The 15305-nt window shown below is 49.0% G+C and overlaps 2 protein-coding genes across 7 annotated transcripts; one reads left to right on the top strand and one right to left on the bottom strand.

Annotated features, from left to right (window-relative positions):
* Nucleotides 1-274: 274 nt before the first annotated feature.
* On the bottom strand, nucleotides 275-7051 carry LOC115332137. 4 transcript variants are annotated; one of them, XR_003920566.4, is made up of 5 exons: nucleotides 6727-6803; nucleotides 1901-4426; nucleotides 1372-1579; nucleotides 1227-1252; nucleotides 277-833 (listed from the first exon to the last, which is right to left on the bottom strand). XR_003920566.4 is itself a non-coding variant. In XM_029994433.4 (2 exons), the coding sequence occupies exons 1-2, from the start codon at nucleotides 6950-6952 to the stop codon at nucleotides 2125-2127; spliced, it is 2343 nt and encodes a 780-aa protein (XP_029850293.2). In that variant the 5' UTR covers nucleotides 6953-7051; the 3' UTR covers nucleotides 1726-2124. The 4 variants fall into 4 exon arrangements, 2 of the variants coding, with proteins under 2 accessions (XP_029850293.2, XP_042145399.1); XR_006077553.1 differs by having other exon boundaries at nucleotides 275-1579; nucleotides 6727-6967; XM_029994433.4 differs by lacking the exons at nucleotides 277-833; nucleotides 1227-1252; nucleotides 1372-1579; nucleotides 6727-6803 and adding an exon at nucleotides 6912-7051 and having other exon boundaries at nucleotides 1726-4426.
* On the top strand, nucleotides 7020-13503 carry LOC120845213. 3 transcript variants are annotated; one of them, XM_040503382.1, is made up of 3 exons: nucleotides 7020-7101; nucleotides 9440-9729; nucleotides 12076-13503. In XM_040503382.1, exons 1-3 carry the CDS (start codon nucleotides 7083-7085, stop codon nucleotides 12229-12231), a joined length of 465 nt encoding a protein of 154 aa, XP_040359316.1. In that variant the 5' UTR covers nucleotides 7020-7082; the 3' UTR covers nucleotides 12232-13503. The 3 variants fall into 3 exon arrangements, 2 of the variants coding, with proteins under 2 accessions (XP_040359316.1, XP_040072959.1); XM_040217025.1 differs by lacking the exon at nucleotides 7020-7101 and adding an exon at nucleotides 7188-7276 and having other exon boundaries at nucleotides 9440-9570; XR_006077554.1 differs by lacking the exon at nucleotides 9440-9729 and having other exon boundaries at nucleotides 7021-7101.
* Nucleotides 13504-15305: the final 1802 nt, after the last annotated feature.

Genomic DNA, 15305 nt, shown 5'->3' on the forward strand with positions numbered 1-15305 from the left:
TTCGTCGCTAAATTTACTGGGGGAAGTAAATTGGTGTATACGCTTGGGACCTCCCATAATGAAACGTGCGCAATTACATCGACGCTATATGCGGAAACGGGCACCTATGAGCTGTACTCTAAAAACAAAGAGGACGAGGGACTGCTCTCTAATAAAATGTTTGCTTGCAGTACACTTCGCTTCGTCCTGTGTACTCTGGCTGCTTTTGTATCCGCCCTCAAAGTAGTAATACTTTGTTTATTCTTTAATTACAAAGTGCAACGTAAGAGACATGTTCTGTAGTTCTGAACATCGGAAAAGCATGAAGAGAAAATCCCCTTCCTTGGATTCGCTTCTGTTTGAAACGGACCGTCAGACAGCATGCGACCTCTCTGAAGAAAGCCGGTGCCACGTGAAGTTGAGCTTAGGTGGCAACCTAAATCTACATGGCTTATCGACACAAATTTTCACGAAATGCCAACTCCAGTGTTTAGTCATCCAGGTGTTTGTACAGCATTTCACAAGTTGAATGGCTTTCGAGTAGTCTTTAGGAAAAGCTACTTTTATACGAGTAGAAAGGTCCGCACTCCTGCTTGTTTTCACGGGGTGTGGGCTGCATTCGTTTTTCGTGATTGTGGTTCACTGTTCTGCTTCACAGTCCATTCAGCATCTACGAATTTGAACTTGATATAACAAATTGTCTACTTCAGCCATGGGCACCATGTGCGTCAGTCGTGGCACCGTCCAACAGTCGTCGACGAAACCATTCCCTCTGCACCCTGTCAACTCCGTGGCGAACCGTCTAGTCTTGGTTGCTCGCCGCTACCTTGACCGATGCAGCAGCCCGTCTGAACCTTGAAAAATCCACAGTTGTAGAAGTCATTGAGGACGAAAGCCAGAGGGAAATCTCATACCCCCACCCCCACGATTTTGCTCGAAAGATGGAGCAAGAGTTGGGGGGCATCCTAGACTTTGTTTTATTTTTTTTTTCAATAAAAGCTAGCGCATACAGAGAAAAGAAGTGATTTCCATTTCATTCTATAGGTGGCACAGACTAATTCCCACAATCAATTGGCCAAATTCTAAAAATTCTTACACCGCCCCTTGCCTAGTGATAACCAGTGTCACTCGTGCCAACCATTACGGACCGTAAAGCCCGACCAAGAGAGTGACTCGCGTTTCAGTTTTGGCGCTGGTATAGCATGCTCTCCGACAGATGGCAAAACCACCCCTGTTGCTCCATTTACCTTGGGTAGTTTCCTCGTATGTTTTGCTGTTTGACAGAAAGAAAACACTGCATTTAGCCAAAAAGGAAAAAGCAGTCTCTTGCGAGCGTTCATGATAAGCAACATGGCTTTGGCACGGAGGTTAGCTGACAAAAAGATACAAAACCTTTTTTTTTTTAAAGCGATTATTGCTCGGGCACATGCGACGACGAATCCTTTGGCCTTTCCGATTTTTAGGAATCGGGTCGATAGTTGGATGGGCAGGAACAGGAGTGATGAAAACAATGTGAATCCGCAGGCGTTCTATCAACTTTGGCGTCTGGACGTCGGTGGAACTCCGACCAGAAGTACTGATTTGGAGCTGGATGTGACACCTGGAAAATCGAGGAAATGTTTTTGTTCTATTTTAATGCAAATTGCCTGTTTAAAAAAAATTTGCTGCACGTTCCTTGAAGAAAAAGAAATGAGTAGGAAAGGGGTTAAAATTATGATTCTCAAAAAACGATCACCAAAAAAAAAATTTTTTTGCAATCCGTTTTTTTATTCAAATGCTCTAGCACGGTTTGGAAAAACAGATCTAACCTCAAACTGTTCACGACAAGACAAAGCTCGGTTACAAACATTCAACAAATAAACTGCGCACAAACGCAGAAGGACATTAAAAATGATGATCACTGACAGTTTGGCAAAACTACCTGAACAAGGAATTTACCACCCTCCATGAATGTCGAGTGAACTTGCAAGAACAGATTTGCAGGCCCAACCATGCAGCTTGCACAGAGTCACTGTCACAAATGCTGGCCAAACTTTTCAGATGACAGCTAAAAATAAAGAATGAATTTGAAAGCTGTAAAGTCGCACAGTGCTCCCCTCGCACCATAAAAACAGTAAGTGTCGCTCGAGGGCTCTGTAGCGCGGATCAGTCCTGCAAGCTTCCGGAAGAGCTGGGGTCAGCCAGGAATCCCAAAGGCACTGCGATGATGTCGGTGACCTTGAGGTACTGTCGAATGCAAAGCCAGTTGTCGAAGCCAATCTGGTCCAGCTGCACTCTGTTACTCTCGCCACAAATCACGGCGGCTCTGACGACGCCTGCTTCCACCAGGAAGTGTTCATCGAGGTAGCGGGAGCTGCTCGCAATCCTCCCCTTGATCTCGTCCTCTGGTTCGGCGCCTGCTTTCTTCAGCGTTTCCACGAGGGTGGAGCCCTTGGACACCCGTTCGAACGCTTCGGCATAGCGCCTGCCTCGCGACCCGGTCACAAACTGCACTGCGCGATGCAGAGTGGACAGGTTCCGTCGCAGAAGCTCCTGGACCCCAAACTGGAAGGTCGGCGTGCTCAGCATGTTGAGCTTCTTCAGGACCTGCCCACGGAGGCCGTATTGGTACATGTCCCGACTCTGCTGCGTGGGGTTCCGTTGAATGGCTGCCCTAAGAATGTAGTGATTCTGCAGCAGACCGTCTGGCACGCGGTCGAGCACCCGGCTCTGCGGAAGATCCAGGAGGTCTAGGGTCAATGTCTTCAAGGTCCTGCTGCTCCTCAGCATGCGCCAAAGCAGGTCAGCCTCCGGTGCTTCGACAGTCCAGAAGCTGACGCTCAGATCTGTGAGGCTCGTGTTGCTCGCCAGTCCCTCTACGAGAATCCGCGATGACGATGCAGTGGCGAGGAACTCGAACGTGGCACACCTTAAGCTGCTTGTGGTCGACAAAAGGAGTGCGAGGGAAGTCGCGGACTCCATTTCGATCGGGTACTGCAACCCGATGCGAAGCTCTCGGAGGCAATGGTGATGAAGCAGGTGACAAAATGCACTGGGCGGCGTTAAACAAGCTGCGCTCCTGTTGGAGTAAGCCACTTTGGTCAGGCTCGTGGAGTTTCTCAGACCGTTCTCGAAATCTTGAGGGTTGCCCACATCTGCGTCAATCGTCAACCTTCCTTCGGTTCCCGTCTCTCGCATGAGTAGGACGATGTCGTTAAAGTGGTCGTACATACTTTCCTTGAAAGTAACAAGTTGAAGCGACTTGTTGAGAGCCAGTGCTTGCAGGAACACTCTGTAGTCGGGGACGTCCATGCCGAGCAGACCGAGAGTCAACTTCTGCATCGTGGTGTTCTTGGGAATAGCCTCTGCGAATTCGGGGATGCAGTAAACGGTGCCGCCTGAAAACACCAGTTCGCGGAGGCCCGTGTTGCGGCCCACCAGGGCGGCCAGGGCAGTTCCATCGATTTCCCATTCCCTGTAGCTATCGTAGAACCCAACTTCCAAATACCGTAGGCCCGTGTGCTGCGCAGCCACCTCCACAAGCAACCGCTCTGCTTCTTCATACAGCATAAACCCATCAAGACATACTTCTTCGAGGTTGTTGTTCTTCCCCAGTGCTGTGAAGAGTTTGAGTTCCTGGCCATAGTACCCAGGAGAATGGCGCAAGGTCAGCTTCGTCAAAGAGCCGCTCTCCGCAACAAACTCTGCAAAGCTCTCATCGGATGCAGGCTCTAGGACAAAATTGTCAGAGGAGAGTACCGCAAGTTTCGGGCAACCTTTCAAAGCTTTGACAAACTTCGTGACACAACTGAGATGAACTGCATTATCGACATCCATTTCAAGGGAAGGTAGTCTGAGGATCTTGAGCATCGAAATCCTCTGGAGGGCATTTCCCAGGCAGCCCAGAGCACTTGGCGGCAAGTAAACGAGTTTCATGTCCAGCTCTTCCAGTTGCGCAAGCGTGCCGATGGCGGAGATGACGTCCTTGAATGCTCGTTTGGCCTGCCAGTTACGCAATGTCAGCTTCCTGAGCCCAGAGTTGAGGTGCAATGCGTCGGACAAGAGTCCCTGAAACTTGGAGTGTATCAACCAGGGGAGGACCAAGGTTTTGACGCAGCAGTGCTCCCAAAGTAGCCAGTGTAGCAGGGACCACCCTTTGACGCACGGACCCTGGTCGGCACCTATCGGGTAGTGCGCCTTCAGGGGAAAGAAGCCGAATTCTCCGGGCTCGTCTTCCTTCAGCTCCATGTCGAGCAAGTGCAGATATTCATTGCAGACACTGAGATGGTCTGCGATGTGGCAGAGTTTGGTGCCATTTGCAGTGCAAGGAGCGAAAAACTCTGAGTTCGTCCTATCGTCGACGGTGTCGAGGAACGACAAGATGCCCTCGGCAGTTGAGGCACCAGGACATAGCTGGTGGACGCGCGCAGCATACCGGTGGAGCTTTTCACCGTCTTTGGTGGCCGTGCTATGGGGGGACAAAGAAAGAATTGCCAACATCAAAATCTAGCGCCGTTTTTCATGGGCGGCAGGGAACACGGAGTTCTGATTTAGCTTCGGGTAACTGCTTGGACCACTATAATTTGCAATATAAAATAAATTTAAAAAATAAAGAACTATTGCAGCAAGACGGCTACCTAGTGCAATTTTTTTTCTTTCAGTGGTGCTACGAGACGTGTGACCACACGTCCTGTGAGTGGTATTGTGCAAGAGTTAAGTCAATTAAAGCTTAGACATCTTTGCACAGGTCCATATCACATGAGCGAATTACATTTTAGCAAACAGCGATGTTTTAGCAAAGAGTAAAGCTATACTCACTACATCATGCATTTTGACCAGAAATGGCTATACACACGACGCTGAACTCGTACAAAACGAATAATTACAACGAGTTTCTGAAGTGGTGGCCGCATAGTGGCAAGGTGTCTGCTTCATATGCAGCGGATGGCACATTATGGCCACCGCTGCTGCTGCGCCATTAAAATCTATCTTAATCTTACTTACTTACTCATACGCAGCGGACCCATGTTCGGTCCCCAGTGTAAGCATACTTTTTTTTTTAATGCGAAAGCATTAACTGGTCCCATGAAGCGAGCTGACGTCATTAGCTTGAACGCGAAAACGGCGCCTAGTTTCTCCAATCCTTCAGTTCCATAGGCTGGCGCGCGTCGACTAGGCTCCCATTGGCCACTGCGCGCGTCAGTTTCCACGACCGCTAGCCTCATGGCGCGCCGTTAACATGGAGAGTCCAAGCTCAGCGCGCCCAGGGGAGAATGCGCGCTGACCGGCAACGAAAAGTATGCAGCAGACGACCAAGGGAGCGGACAAGCGGCTTGCATGCTTTCGCTGCTTATAAGTGTACCTTGAGCTTTTCTTTTTTTTTTTCTGAAGTTCTTTTTTTTTTAGCATTTGGCGATGTTTACATTTTTTTTTTTTTTTCAATAACAATGACAACAAAGAAAAAAGAAAGGTGTCTAAGAAACTTTGCTGAACTAAATGGTATGGGACTCCTTTTCCGGGGGTGCAACGGGGACAGCGGGGCTTGGATTGCCGGCTGGACGCCGCGAAGCGGCGTGTATGGGTTAAGTTTTGGAATTAGCAACCGCACACTGCCGCCACGAAGCGGCGTCAATGCAGGCGGCGGGGTGGGTTAACGCTGTTGAAGGGGTACAGGAACAAAAATTGAAATATTCAGATTTCGTTCGGAAATGAGTTAAGCATAATAGCCGTAAATGATAATCGCACGTTTGTATTTTGAACGACTAGCTATATTTTTCGTTCCAAACGGTGCACTCGACCAAGCGCTCGAAGAGAAGCGAACGGAGGGCGCGATGTGTCATGAGATATCCAGCGCAAACAAAAACAAAGAAAAGATCCCCCGCATTTGTGACGAAGCAAGGCAGGCACGGTTATGAGCTTTGCCCTTGGTGGCGTTGTCAGCGTTGTGGTGGTGTCAATAGCGTCAGCACGTTACAACCGAGCCGTTCGAAGTACCCGTGGGGTGACGAGCGTGTGGCTGGCCCAAGGAGCACGTAGCTTCCACAGCACTGTCAGCTTAGGGCTGAACGGGGTGGGGAAAGCAACTTTTGTTTGAGTTTTGAGCGACGGGCTAATCTTCTAGGGGGACAATGGCTGTGTCCGGTTGCACAAGGAGTCCTTCCTTTCCGTCTTCGCCAAACGGTACAATGCGCGACTTGTGAGTTGAGGAGGAAAGCTAAGAGGGAAAATGGTGAAATGCCAAAGAGCGGCACTGCTCCGAAGGAATCTGCTACGTCAAGACTACGTAGCAGATTCCACAACATTGCAAGACTACCTCCCAAATAGGCTCTGCATGCATCCACCAGGTGCACATTGCAAGATTGTTTATTTAGTTTGAAAATTATTTTTCTTGTGCCTTTCAACCGAAGACTGGTTTTTTTGAGGTTAGGGTGCAACATGCAACACATTCAAGCTAGAAAATGAGCATTGGAATTTCGTTTCCCTACCAGTTAGGCGCGTGTATAGCTCACCAGTTATACACGCGCCTAAAAAGGGTACCCCAAACGCCATGAGGTCTCCGCGTAGTGCGCATTACCATTTCCAGTCGAGGTGTACGACGTAGTGCGTATAGCTTTACTCTTTAGCAAATAACGGGGGCGCGTGTTAACCCCCCCCCCCCCCTTTCCCCTTCCCCCGCGCTGCGCTTACCGGCGGCAGTCTGCGGTCGCTCATTAGAAAAATGTTAGCCCACTTGGCCAAAAGCACTGGATAATAATATACTTGGCCCACCCGTAAACGCCGCTTCGCGGCAGCCGACTATTCGCTGAAGTGTCATTCGCTGAAACCTCGGCGTTCGCAAAAAACATTATTCGATCAAGTGAGTGCTTCCCGCTTCGCACTTTGTAACAAGCAAAGCTCTCGAAGCCGTGTGGCAAGAACTTGACACAAAGCTGCAGGTGCAAAGTGCAACTTGCGTTATTTGTTCGAACGGACGTTTTCTCGGCCGAGGAGGCATTCTTGACAAAAACAAAAGTTTAGCAACAAGCACCCAGAGTGCCCAGAGTTGGACCAGTTGGACTTTGGATTGGATTGCAACATCTCTTGGACAAGCCAATCAGCGAAGGCTCCGGAGAAAGCAGAGCTGGATGACGGCTTTGAAATGGGGTACGTGATTTCTACTGCAACTCGAGATTCGGAGCTGTCACGCAACCGACGTGCGATTCGCGACCAATGCGACTGAGACCTTGGTCCACAGTGCCTTGGTCGACCATCGAAGCGTCCGATTAGCGAGTTGTCGTGGCAGCCGAGATGCTTCTCAAAATTTCCCGCCACCGCATGGGTACGTGTTTCGCTGCTTTCCCCTTTTACTTGTCGCACAGCACAGCTTCACAGTTGCGATCACCGTAAGAAAAAGACGTGATATTGGCCTGGGTCCGTCCAAGGAGGATATAAATACTAGGAGGGGGCACGTCAGGCACGTTGCAATATATGTGAAGCCTAGTCATAAAAAGTGTAAACGATATTGTGCCAACGTGACCGCAGATCTCCCTGGCGATTGGTGCGCGTGACATGTCACGTGCGAGATGGATGGTTGATTGTAGAAGGATTCCTTGCAGGCTTGCGCGCGCTCCGGCCGGTAGGTTCTATTTATCGAGTTATTGCAATAAACGCTAGAGGCTCAGCTGGCGCTAGTGCCTACGGGACTTCCGGTTGCAAATTGAAGCAGACAGCAACCAGTCTACTTTTCCAGTCTTCCTGTGTATTCCTGTGGAAAAAAAGTATGTGATATTTTTCTCTTTGCCATGCATCGGTCCTGTCCGTTTTGATTTGGCATATATTAGCATCCTTTTAATGTTTTCTCAAGCTGATTCACTCTGTGTGCTTCATAGCGTTGACTATATGCGCAAATACGTGCCCTATAATATCAGTCTGCAACGTCAACATATATTATACAGGTGTATTAGGCTATTTTAGCGCAGCGTTCGACGCCATGAATTCTAAAGAAAAACGCTCTGACTGACACATAGTTTTGTACATCCGATTGTATAACGTTCTAAACTTTTTATTCCGTCGTAACACTACGCAATATTTACACCTATAATCGAGCGCGACGTGAAAACGCACTTGCGTTTTCTCATAGGAACGTATTACTGGAAGTCAAATTTAGACTGCTTGCTGTCTGCTTCAAAATGCAGCAGCACACTTGAGTCATCTGAACCCTCTAGTGTTTATTGTTATAACTCTATGGTTTTATCAGATCGAAGGCTAGGCATGAAGCAAGCAAGCAAGCGGCTGAGATCATATTGCAATTAAATGCAAAGGTGCAAGCGGGGTTGAGGCAGATCACGAGCAGACGACGTACTGCTGCTGGTACACGGGACGATCAGGGCAATTGCCGCAACGGAGAAAACAAAAGCCTGGCGTCGCCGGGACTACGGTGGCCGGAAAGCTAATTTTCTCCGGCTATGGGACGGGTGCTTGCAGCGTGGTCGGCTGTTGCAATCGGACTGGCTTTTCTTTAGCGGGGGTTACCTTTCACCGGTAAGCCCTTGGCGTATTACACACACATAGTTTTACGATAACAGGAATCGGTCAACAATTCTCTTAGATGTACGACGGTCGCCAAACTGCGGAAATTATGCATTTGGGCCGTTGGTCGCGGCGGTGGCTGGACCCCATCGAAGTGGAGCGTGGTGTGCTCCGTGCACTTCCAATTGTCAATAAAACATCTCCCAACCTCGAGTCAAGTTGAGCTGGTTCAATTTATCACGACAGCAATAAAACGTCCCAGTGGACGACCTGCATAGCGACCACAACGAAAAGAAAAAGCCAGTAGCGTGATGTAACATATGAGAGTGATGAGAACGCAGCTATCATTTGCAGGCAAGCGCGGAAATCATTGACGTAAAAATGCGCATTGGTACAATCTGTCGAGTTGACATAGTTACGCAATTTTGTGTGTATATAATTTATTCTTGCTTTGGCTACTGCAGTAATTAGAGGCCAGAAGATAAAGGGAATACTCCCCGCAGATGCACGGTACATTACCCAAAACACGCTGACAGACTTTGTTACAGCGCTGACGTTCCACGTTGAATACTATCGGTTTCGGGATGGTAACGGTCTGTAGAAAACAGAAGGCATAACGAAGTGCAGCAGGCGTAGAATCGGTCGGCTGGGCGCGGGCCACAGTTTCTGGCTGTGATGACTGATAAATGAAACCCATGAGCACCACGCTCCCTGCCACTGTGCTGCTACCCGCAACTGTCAACAACCACGCGACGGTCAAGTGCTGGGCCGAGAAGTGAGGAGGGTAAGGAGGAAAATGAGAAAGAGGCGAGGCGTCAAGGGAGCGTGGCTTGGGGAGGCTCATCAAGCCCCCCCCTCCCCTTCTAACCTCCTCGGGTCCTTCGGAACCGTAAAGCACAATAGGTAAATGGAGGTGCACTCACTCAAATTTTCGTCTATACGTAATGATGATAATATTTATTTGCACTCGCAGATGCCAGTGAGAGCAGAAAAACGGAGGATCCATGCCAGAAACCCGCAGCACCAGAAAAAGAAAAGGAGAGAGAAAAATTGAGAGCCCTTCCACTCTGTGAAGAGGGGAAGTCCAGCGAAGCTGGCATTCTGGTAGAGACAATGACGTTTTATTATTTGCAACTTCAGCCCGCCGCTGGCCCTCTCGCGGACGAGCGGAGAACCAGAGGAGCGGGGATGGCAGCGGCGGCGGCGCAGAAACGGTGGCAGGGACTGTCGTCCTCGATGCGTGAAGCCGTTTTAACGAAAAAAGTGAGCGCGTTAACATCGCAATTCTTGTGCTCCGCCTTGCAACAGTGTTGCACAGAGGACCGGGATGTCAAATTTCATTAGAAACTTTTCGCACATCGCACACGCAGCGGATTTCTGGTCTTGTGCATGGCTGCCAGCTTAATCTGTGCTCAACGTGACGGCAAATGCTCCCGCTAGTAATGTAGAGCTCTAGCGTACAGTCTACGAAAAGTCTACTATTTGCCCTAAGTAGGAGAAATCTGGACGCACAACGGTATGTCGAGCAATACACATCGGGAATCGGTTTGCGTTTTAAGTCCGTTACAAGGAACATGACCATTTATTCCAAGCATTTTTAAAAGACAGAATACGCATACTTGTGTTCAGGTAATTACAAAGCAAATAAATAAATGTTTGAAGCATTTTAAGCGCATCTGAGTTAGTTAGCCGTTCGTGACGAGAGCTGAGATTGGGCAGTTTTGGCGAGAAGGGCCGCAATGTTACAACTAACATGGTACAAAAAATGTATGGTGTATTCAAATATTTATTTTTCATAGAGCAACAAATAAAACCCCTAAACACGCCGCTTATGTTAATAGGTAGTTTCAGCATGGCATTACCGCAGGCTACCTTTGGCTACTGTGAGCACTGCAACGCTCCTGACGCGTGCTGAAAATTGTGCTTCCAAGGCACAGCGCGAGCTTCCGGTTGCAATGTTACACCGCACGGTAGCCCGCGGTATCAAACTTCCTACCGATAACCATAGAGCAGTTTGATCACATGCTGCAATACACTATAACCAAGACGGTGAGCAGCGAGTTGCGAGCCTGTGACACGAAGACAGCAATACTGTGAACGCTGCTATTCTGAAGCTTAATGGTCACGAGGCGCAGCTCACTTCTTAGAGCTCTAATGGCCAGGCAAAGCGCAAACATGATATCTTCATCGCGCTCAAAAATATTTTGCCACAAACAGTGATGTGGCTGGTGCCTAAAACGGGCTTGCATACCACAAAGCTTCGCAAGTTGAGGTTTCTGCAACTTTTAAATATCAGCATGCTCGTTTTCCTACCGCGCATGAACATCCCCGTCCACTGTAATATGATCCTGGCCTAACCGCTTCTCATTTTTGTAGACAAATAAATCATTTTTAGCGCACTGACCAGCGTCAGCGAACAGGCGCACGTGAAATCCTAAAGAATCTATACCCGTCTCTTCCGCCATCTTGGAGCTACCGCTGCACCACCTATTGGGTGTTGCGGTTGCGAATAGCACTGTGACGCCGACCACGGCGCAGGGTCTAGTGCGCCGCACAGGTGGCCGCCAAAGAGCGCGTGGCGAGGAGTATACACGACTTGGGAAAGAGGCGGCGGCGGTAGATAGGAATATAAGGTGGGGCATACATCGTTGCATTTGAAAATTGTTGGTCTACGCTCGGTCTGTCGTCGGAGACGATCCGCCAGAACCTGGCCATAGACAGCTTCGCTCTATAAGAGAAAGAGGACAGAGAAATCCCAAATGGATTGTCGCCAACACCGCCAAAACCCAAACCCAGTCAGAGGCGCAGACGCCCCATGCCACCCCACGGTCAGTGGCCACATATGGCGCTCTGCAGCGCCCGACAATCTGCAGCTCCTGCCACAACCCAGCCCCGGGGCAAACCGGGATGTTACATTGCACTTTGGGTTCATTCGGCATGCAGGTGTCCAGCGATGGCACAGCAGAACGTTCTACATTCATCCTTATCTGTGGGGAGATCGTCTGTCAGTTCACGAGGCAGTGAGTGCCATAGGTCTACCGACTGTACCAGGAAGGAACGTCTATGATGCTCATTGCGAGATAGAAGGGGCTGTTAGGTCCCTGTGCGGGCTTTCCTCACTTGCAAAAGAGGCAGCGATTTTTTGTCAAGTTGAAGAATGAGAGCCAGGAGTCTCATCGAGGAGACTTTGCGACGGGTAGACAATGGGGTCCAGTGGACCGCGCGCAGCAGCTGGGCTGTTCCGATATCCCGATAGGGAGGTGGTGGTGAAGACGATTGCTGGCGAAGGATGGTGTATTCAGCTCATTGTTGAATGCTCTCCAAAGCAGCTACTAAGTGTACTTGCACCGGATCCCAAATAGAACTGCAATACTCTAGAAGGGGGGAGGGAGCACTAGAGCAATGAAGAGGTGCTTCAGAGTCTGTGGGCCCATTCCCCTGGACACCCGCAGAGCAAATCCAAGCATCTTCCGGGACTTGGATACAACACTGCTTGCGTTCGGCTTTTGCATTCGGACGCGTTCGGCGAGTGCAGTGGAGATATTACTTATTTTGAATGCTCTATGAGACAGTTCAGTTATTTCATATTTCGTGTTTCTTAAATTTCAGGTACCAGCAGGACAGCGAAATGGTGCCTTCGTGACCGTTCGACTGTTTGCAGTTGGCATTTCACTGATAACTGATCCAGGGCTATTGCCTTCACCGATAAAACGCCAGTACGTCACTCCCGTGACGTACAGGCAATTTGGCAATTTGGTGCCGTAGAGGCCTCCTGCGTTGAAGCTTCGAACATATCATGGCGCCCTCCGGTGGTGGACGCTAGAGTGTCCGAATAGTACAAGTCCCACGGCCCCGCACAATGACAAACCTGTTCAGGTGGCTGTTTGCCTCTGCAAGCGGCTATTATTTGTGCGTTTGTGTGGTCACGACTCAAAATGTGCCACCCACGTAGTCATCACCACACATCGTTACCCCGGAGACCCGAGCTCGCTGCAAGCTAGTAATTCTTCCTTCGTCCAAGCACGTCGGGACCGGGAGCAAGAAGCGCAGCCAACGTCTCCATCGATGGTACTGTTGCATTGTGAACTGTCAAAAACAAGAAGGGCTTAACCCCGGAGTAAACTTTTACAGATTCCCATTGAAACCGTGCAAAGTCGAGCGGAGGGAATGATACTAGCCGCCCAGCACACTGAGTAAGCTCGCCGTCCAGGTTGTTCTGCTAAACATGGCCACTCAATCAAGCGGCCGTGGCAGGCATTGAAACGTGTGTCGTGCAAATTTTACGAACATGAAAACGCTATACTGTCCGACCAGTGGAGTGATCTGATTAAACCACATGTTTTGCAATACGAGATCAGCAATAAAAGAGCTCGAGAAGCAGCATGCAGTGGGAACCCCTTGCTCGATTGACAGACGGCCGGTCGCCGCTCGATCGCTTGCGTCTGCTTTTGAGCGTTTTTGAGGTTGGTCATCAGCTGATCATGTTGGCTGTATGGTGCGACTGCAGTTTGGGAGTTTTTGCTTACAGTTACAAGGCACATTGCTGTATCTCATATTGCTTGCCTCAAGCTCGACATCATAGGAAGCTCGCTGTTCTTCCAAGTGACAGCGCTTCTACACCATATTTACGGCTTCTTGTACGGTATAGACGCAGCTTGCAGTAGCATGCATTGCTGAGTTTCTTCTCTTTAGGAAGTGTTGAGGAGTGTAAGAAGCTTTCCACGTTAGAAGTTGGCTTGATTCCGCGCCGTAAAACAATCACAAAGGGAAAAAATTCATACTGCCGGCTAACGTTTTCACGCGGGACAAATTCAAATGCGCAAGTTCGTACTAACCAATATCAATAAACAAATCGTAGAAGGCGTTACAAGCCAGTGTTTCCCAGTGCCGTATATGTAGAGAGTTTGGCCATTTGTTGGGAAGTATAGGAGACAAACAAGGAGACGCCATTGGCCGAAAGAAGGCTGGGCATGTTCCAGGGCATCTTCACAAACTCGAATGTGGCCATTCAGGAGCCGGAAATAATACCCTGGTGGTGGTCGCGAGAAACAAACCTGATAACTGCGTCGGAGTAACTCTCGGTGACTGAAAATATGATGCACGTGATGTTTCAATCATGGTCATCAAAAATCATGGTGGAAGAGTGTGACTAGCGAAACGATCGACATAATCCGTACGGCAAGCGCCGAAGGCCGGGAATCTGCCGTCCGAGTGGTCACACACTATCCAAGCAAAACAGAGTTCGAGCTGCGCGTTCGTTTCTTACATATTTCTGCATGATCATGATCGAAACATCACGTGCACCCTATTTTCAACCACAAAGGGCTACTACACTTCACTCTTACATGCTACCAACATAAACCTTGGACCAAAGCAGTTTCTCGCTACCACCGCTAGGGGATTCTTTTAGGCTTCTGGTTGGCCAAGGGAGCATGTCTAGCCCACTTTCTTTGTCTGGCGCACGCCCTGGCTCTGCCCGCACCTCCCATTGACCAAACTCTCTGTATACACTGCTCTGGTTTTTCCGCAGCACCTCCTGGGCAACACAGAAGGCCTGCCTAGTGACCGCTCGACTGTTTGCAGTCTGAATTTCACTGATGATAACAGCGTCGGCGTTCAGATAGCAGTCGGCTTATCGAGTTCCATTACTGTCGGTTGACGGAAGTGGTTAGGAGCCAGCCATATAACACAGTCGGCGTTAAAATATTCTATGAAAGCTTCTAAGCTCGGGAGAGCAGATGTTGATTTTGCTCAAAAACAATTTAGATACTGATCACCCAGAATGTAATCAATGCCTAGAGTGCCGAACAGACTGCAAGCAGCACAAGCTTTCGCGACACCACAATTTCCTCACGTTTGTGAACATGATCTACTCATTAAGTTTCTTTTATTTGTGTAAACATTGTAAATATTAAGGACCAAACCTTGGTCACTACAATCAGGCAGCGTCAAAAACACCAATCAATGGGCCTTTTCCGTTTTATGATTACCTCTGTAACGGTAGAATACAGAGAAACGTGACAAACGCTACGATGATACGCTTCTGACGCCGTACGATTGGTCCCTTCAGCTCATGGCGTCGGCTGCGTCTGGACTTGCGGTGTAATTCAAGAATTACACAACATAGTGTAATTCAAGAATTCAGGGTCACTAAGTTGACCAGCCTAGCATACACCGTCTCCGAAACAAGGTGCTGGCCAACATTAGTTTCTCCAATGCTCACAACCATTTTTCACTTTTGCGAATTCCTCAAACTCCGTTACTTGATCAGGCAAAGGCCGAAGGCAGAAAATTTCCAGGGTAGCCGTACTGGTGTCGATTTTTGGCAACGAAATCGCGTGCACAAAGCAGGAAGAAAGGAAGGCTGGGCTTTTAATTCTGTAGGACTAACTGACACGACAAAATACAGAAAAGGAACGCGTGCAAACTGTTCGACCTGGCAGACCGGGGAAAAACAAGAAACTTTTTTGCTTTTTTAAGCAGTGCATTGTCCACCTTTCTCGACGAAAGCTCACGACCGCAGAAACGATGTGAACGAGCCGTTCAGTTTCGAAACGACGGCAGAGTGGGACATTCTGCGTCGTATATCAAAGTGTGCTACGCAGCAGCTCGCAGTAAACACTTCATTTGTGGTCTAGCCGCCTCTGGTGTTCTCCCCCAAAGTAGTAATTTGTTTATTCTTTAATTACGACGAGCAACATCGGCAACACACCAAGAGAAAATTCACTTCTCTGGATTCAGTTCCGTTTGAAACGGACCGTCAGACAGCATGCGACCTCGATGCCACGTGAAGTCGAGCAAAAGTGGCAACATAAATCTGCACTGCTCATTGTCACAAA

The sequence above is a fragment of the Ixodes scapularis genome, unplaced genomic scaffold, assembly GCF_016920785.2.
Source record: "Ixodes scapularis isolate PalLabHiFi unplaced genomic scaffold, ASM1692078v2 PGA_scaffold12__126_contigs__length_90152505, whole genome shotgun sequence".
NCBI lineage: Eukaryota > Metazoa > Arthropoda > Arachnida > Ixodida > Ixodidae > Ixodes > Ixodes scapularis.

What these genes read in the sequence shown, in the direction of transcription:
- LOC115332137 (XM_042289465.1), bottom strand. Translation starts at nt 6,803, where the DNA reads ATGTTTTTTGCGAACGCCGAGGTTTCAGCGAATGACACTTCAGCGAAT. An exon ending in CCGCGAAGCGGCGTTTACGG is followed by an intron (nt 4,427 to 6,726) that starts GTGGGCCAAGTA and finishes GTCCCCCCATAG; the next exon opens with CACGGCCACCAAAGACGGTG.
- LOC120845213 (XM_040503382.1), top strand. An exon ending in AAGCCGTTTTAACGAAAAAA is followed by an intron (nt 9,730 to 12,075) that starts GTGAGCGCGTTA and finishes CTTAAATTTCAG; the next exon opens with GTACCAGCAGGACAGCGAAA.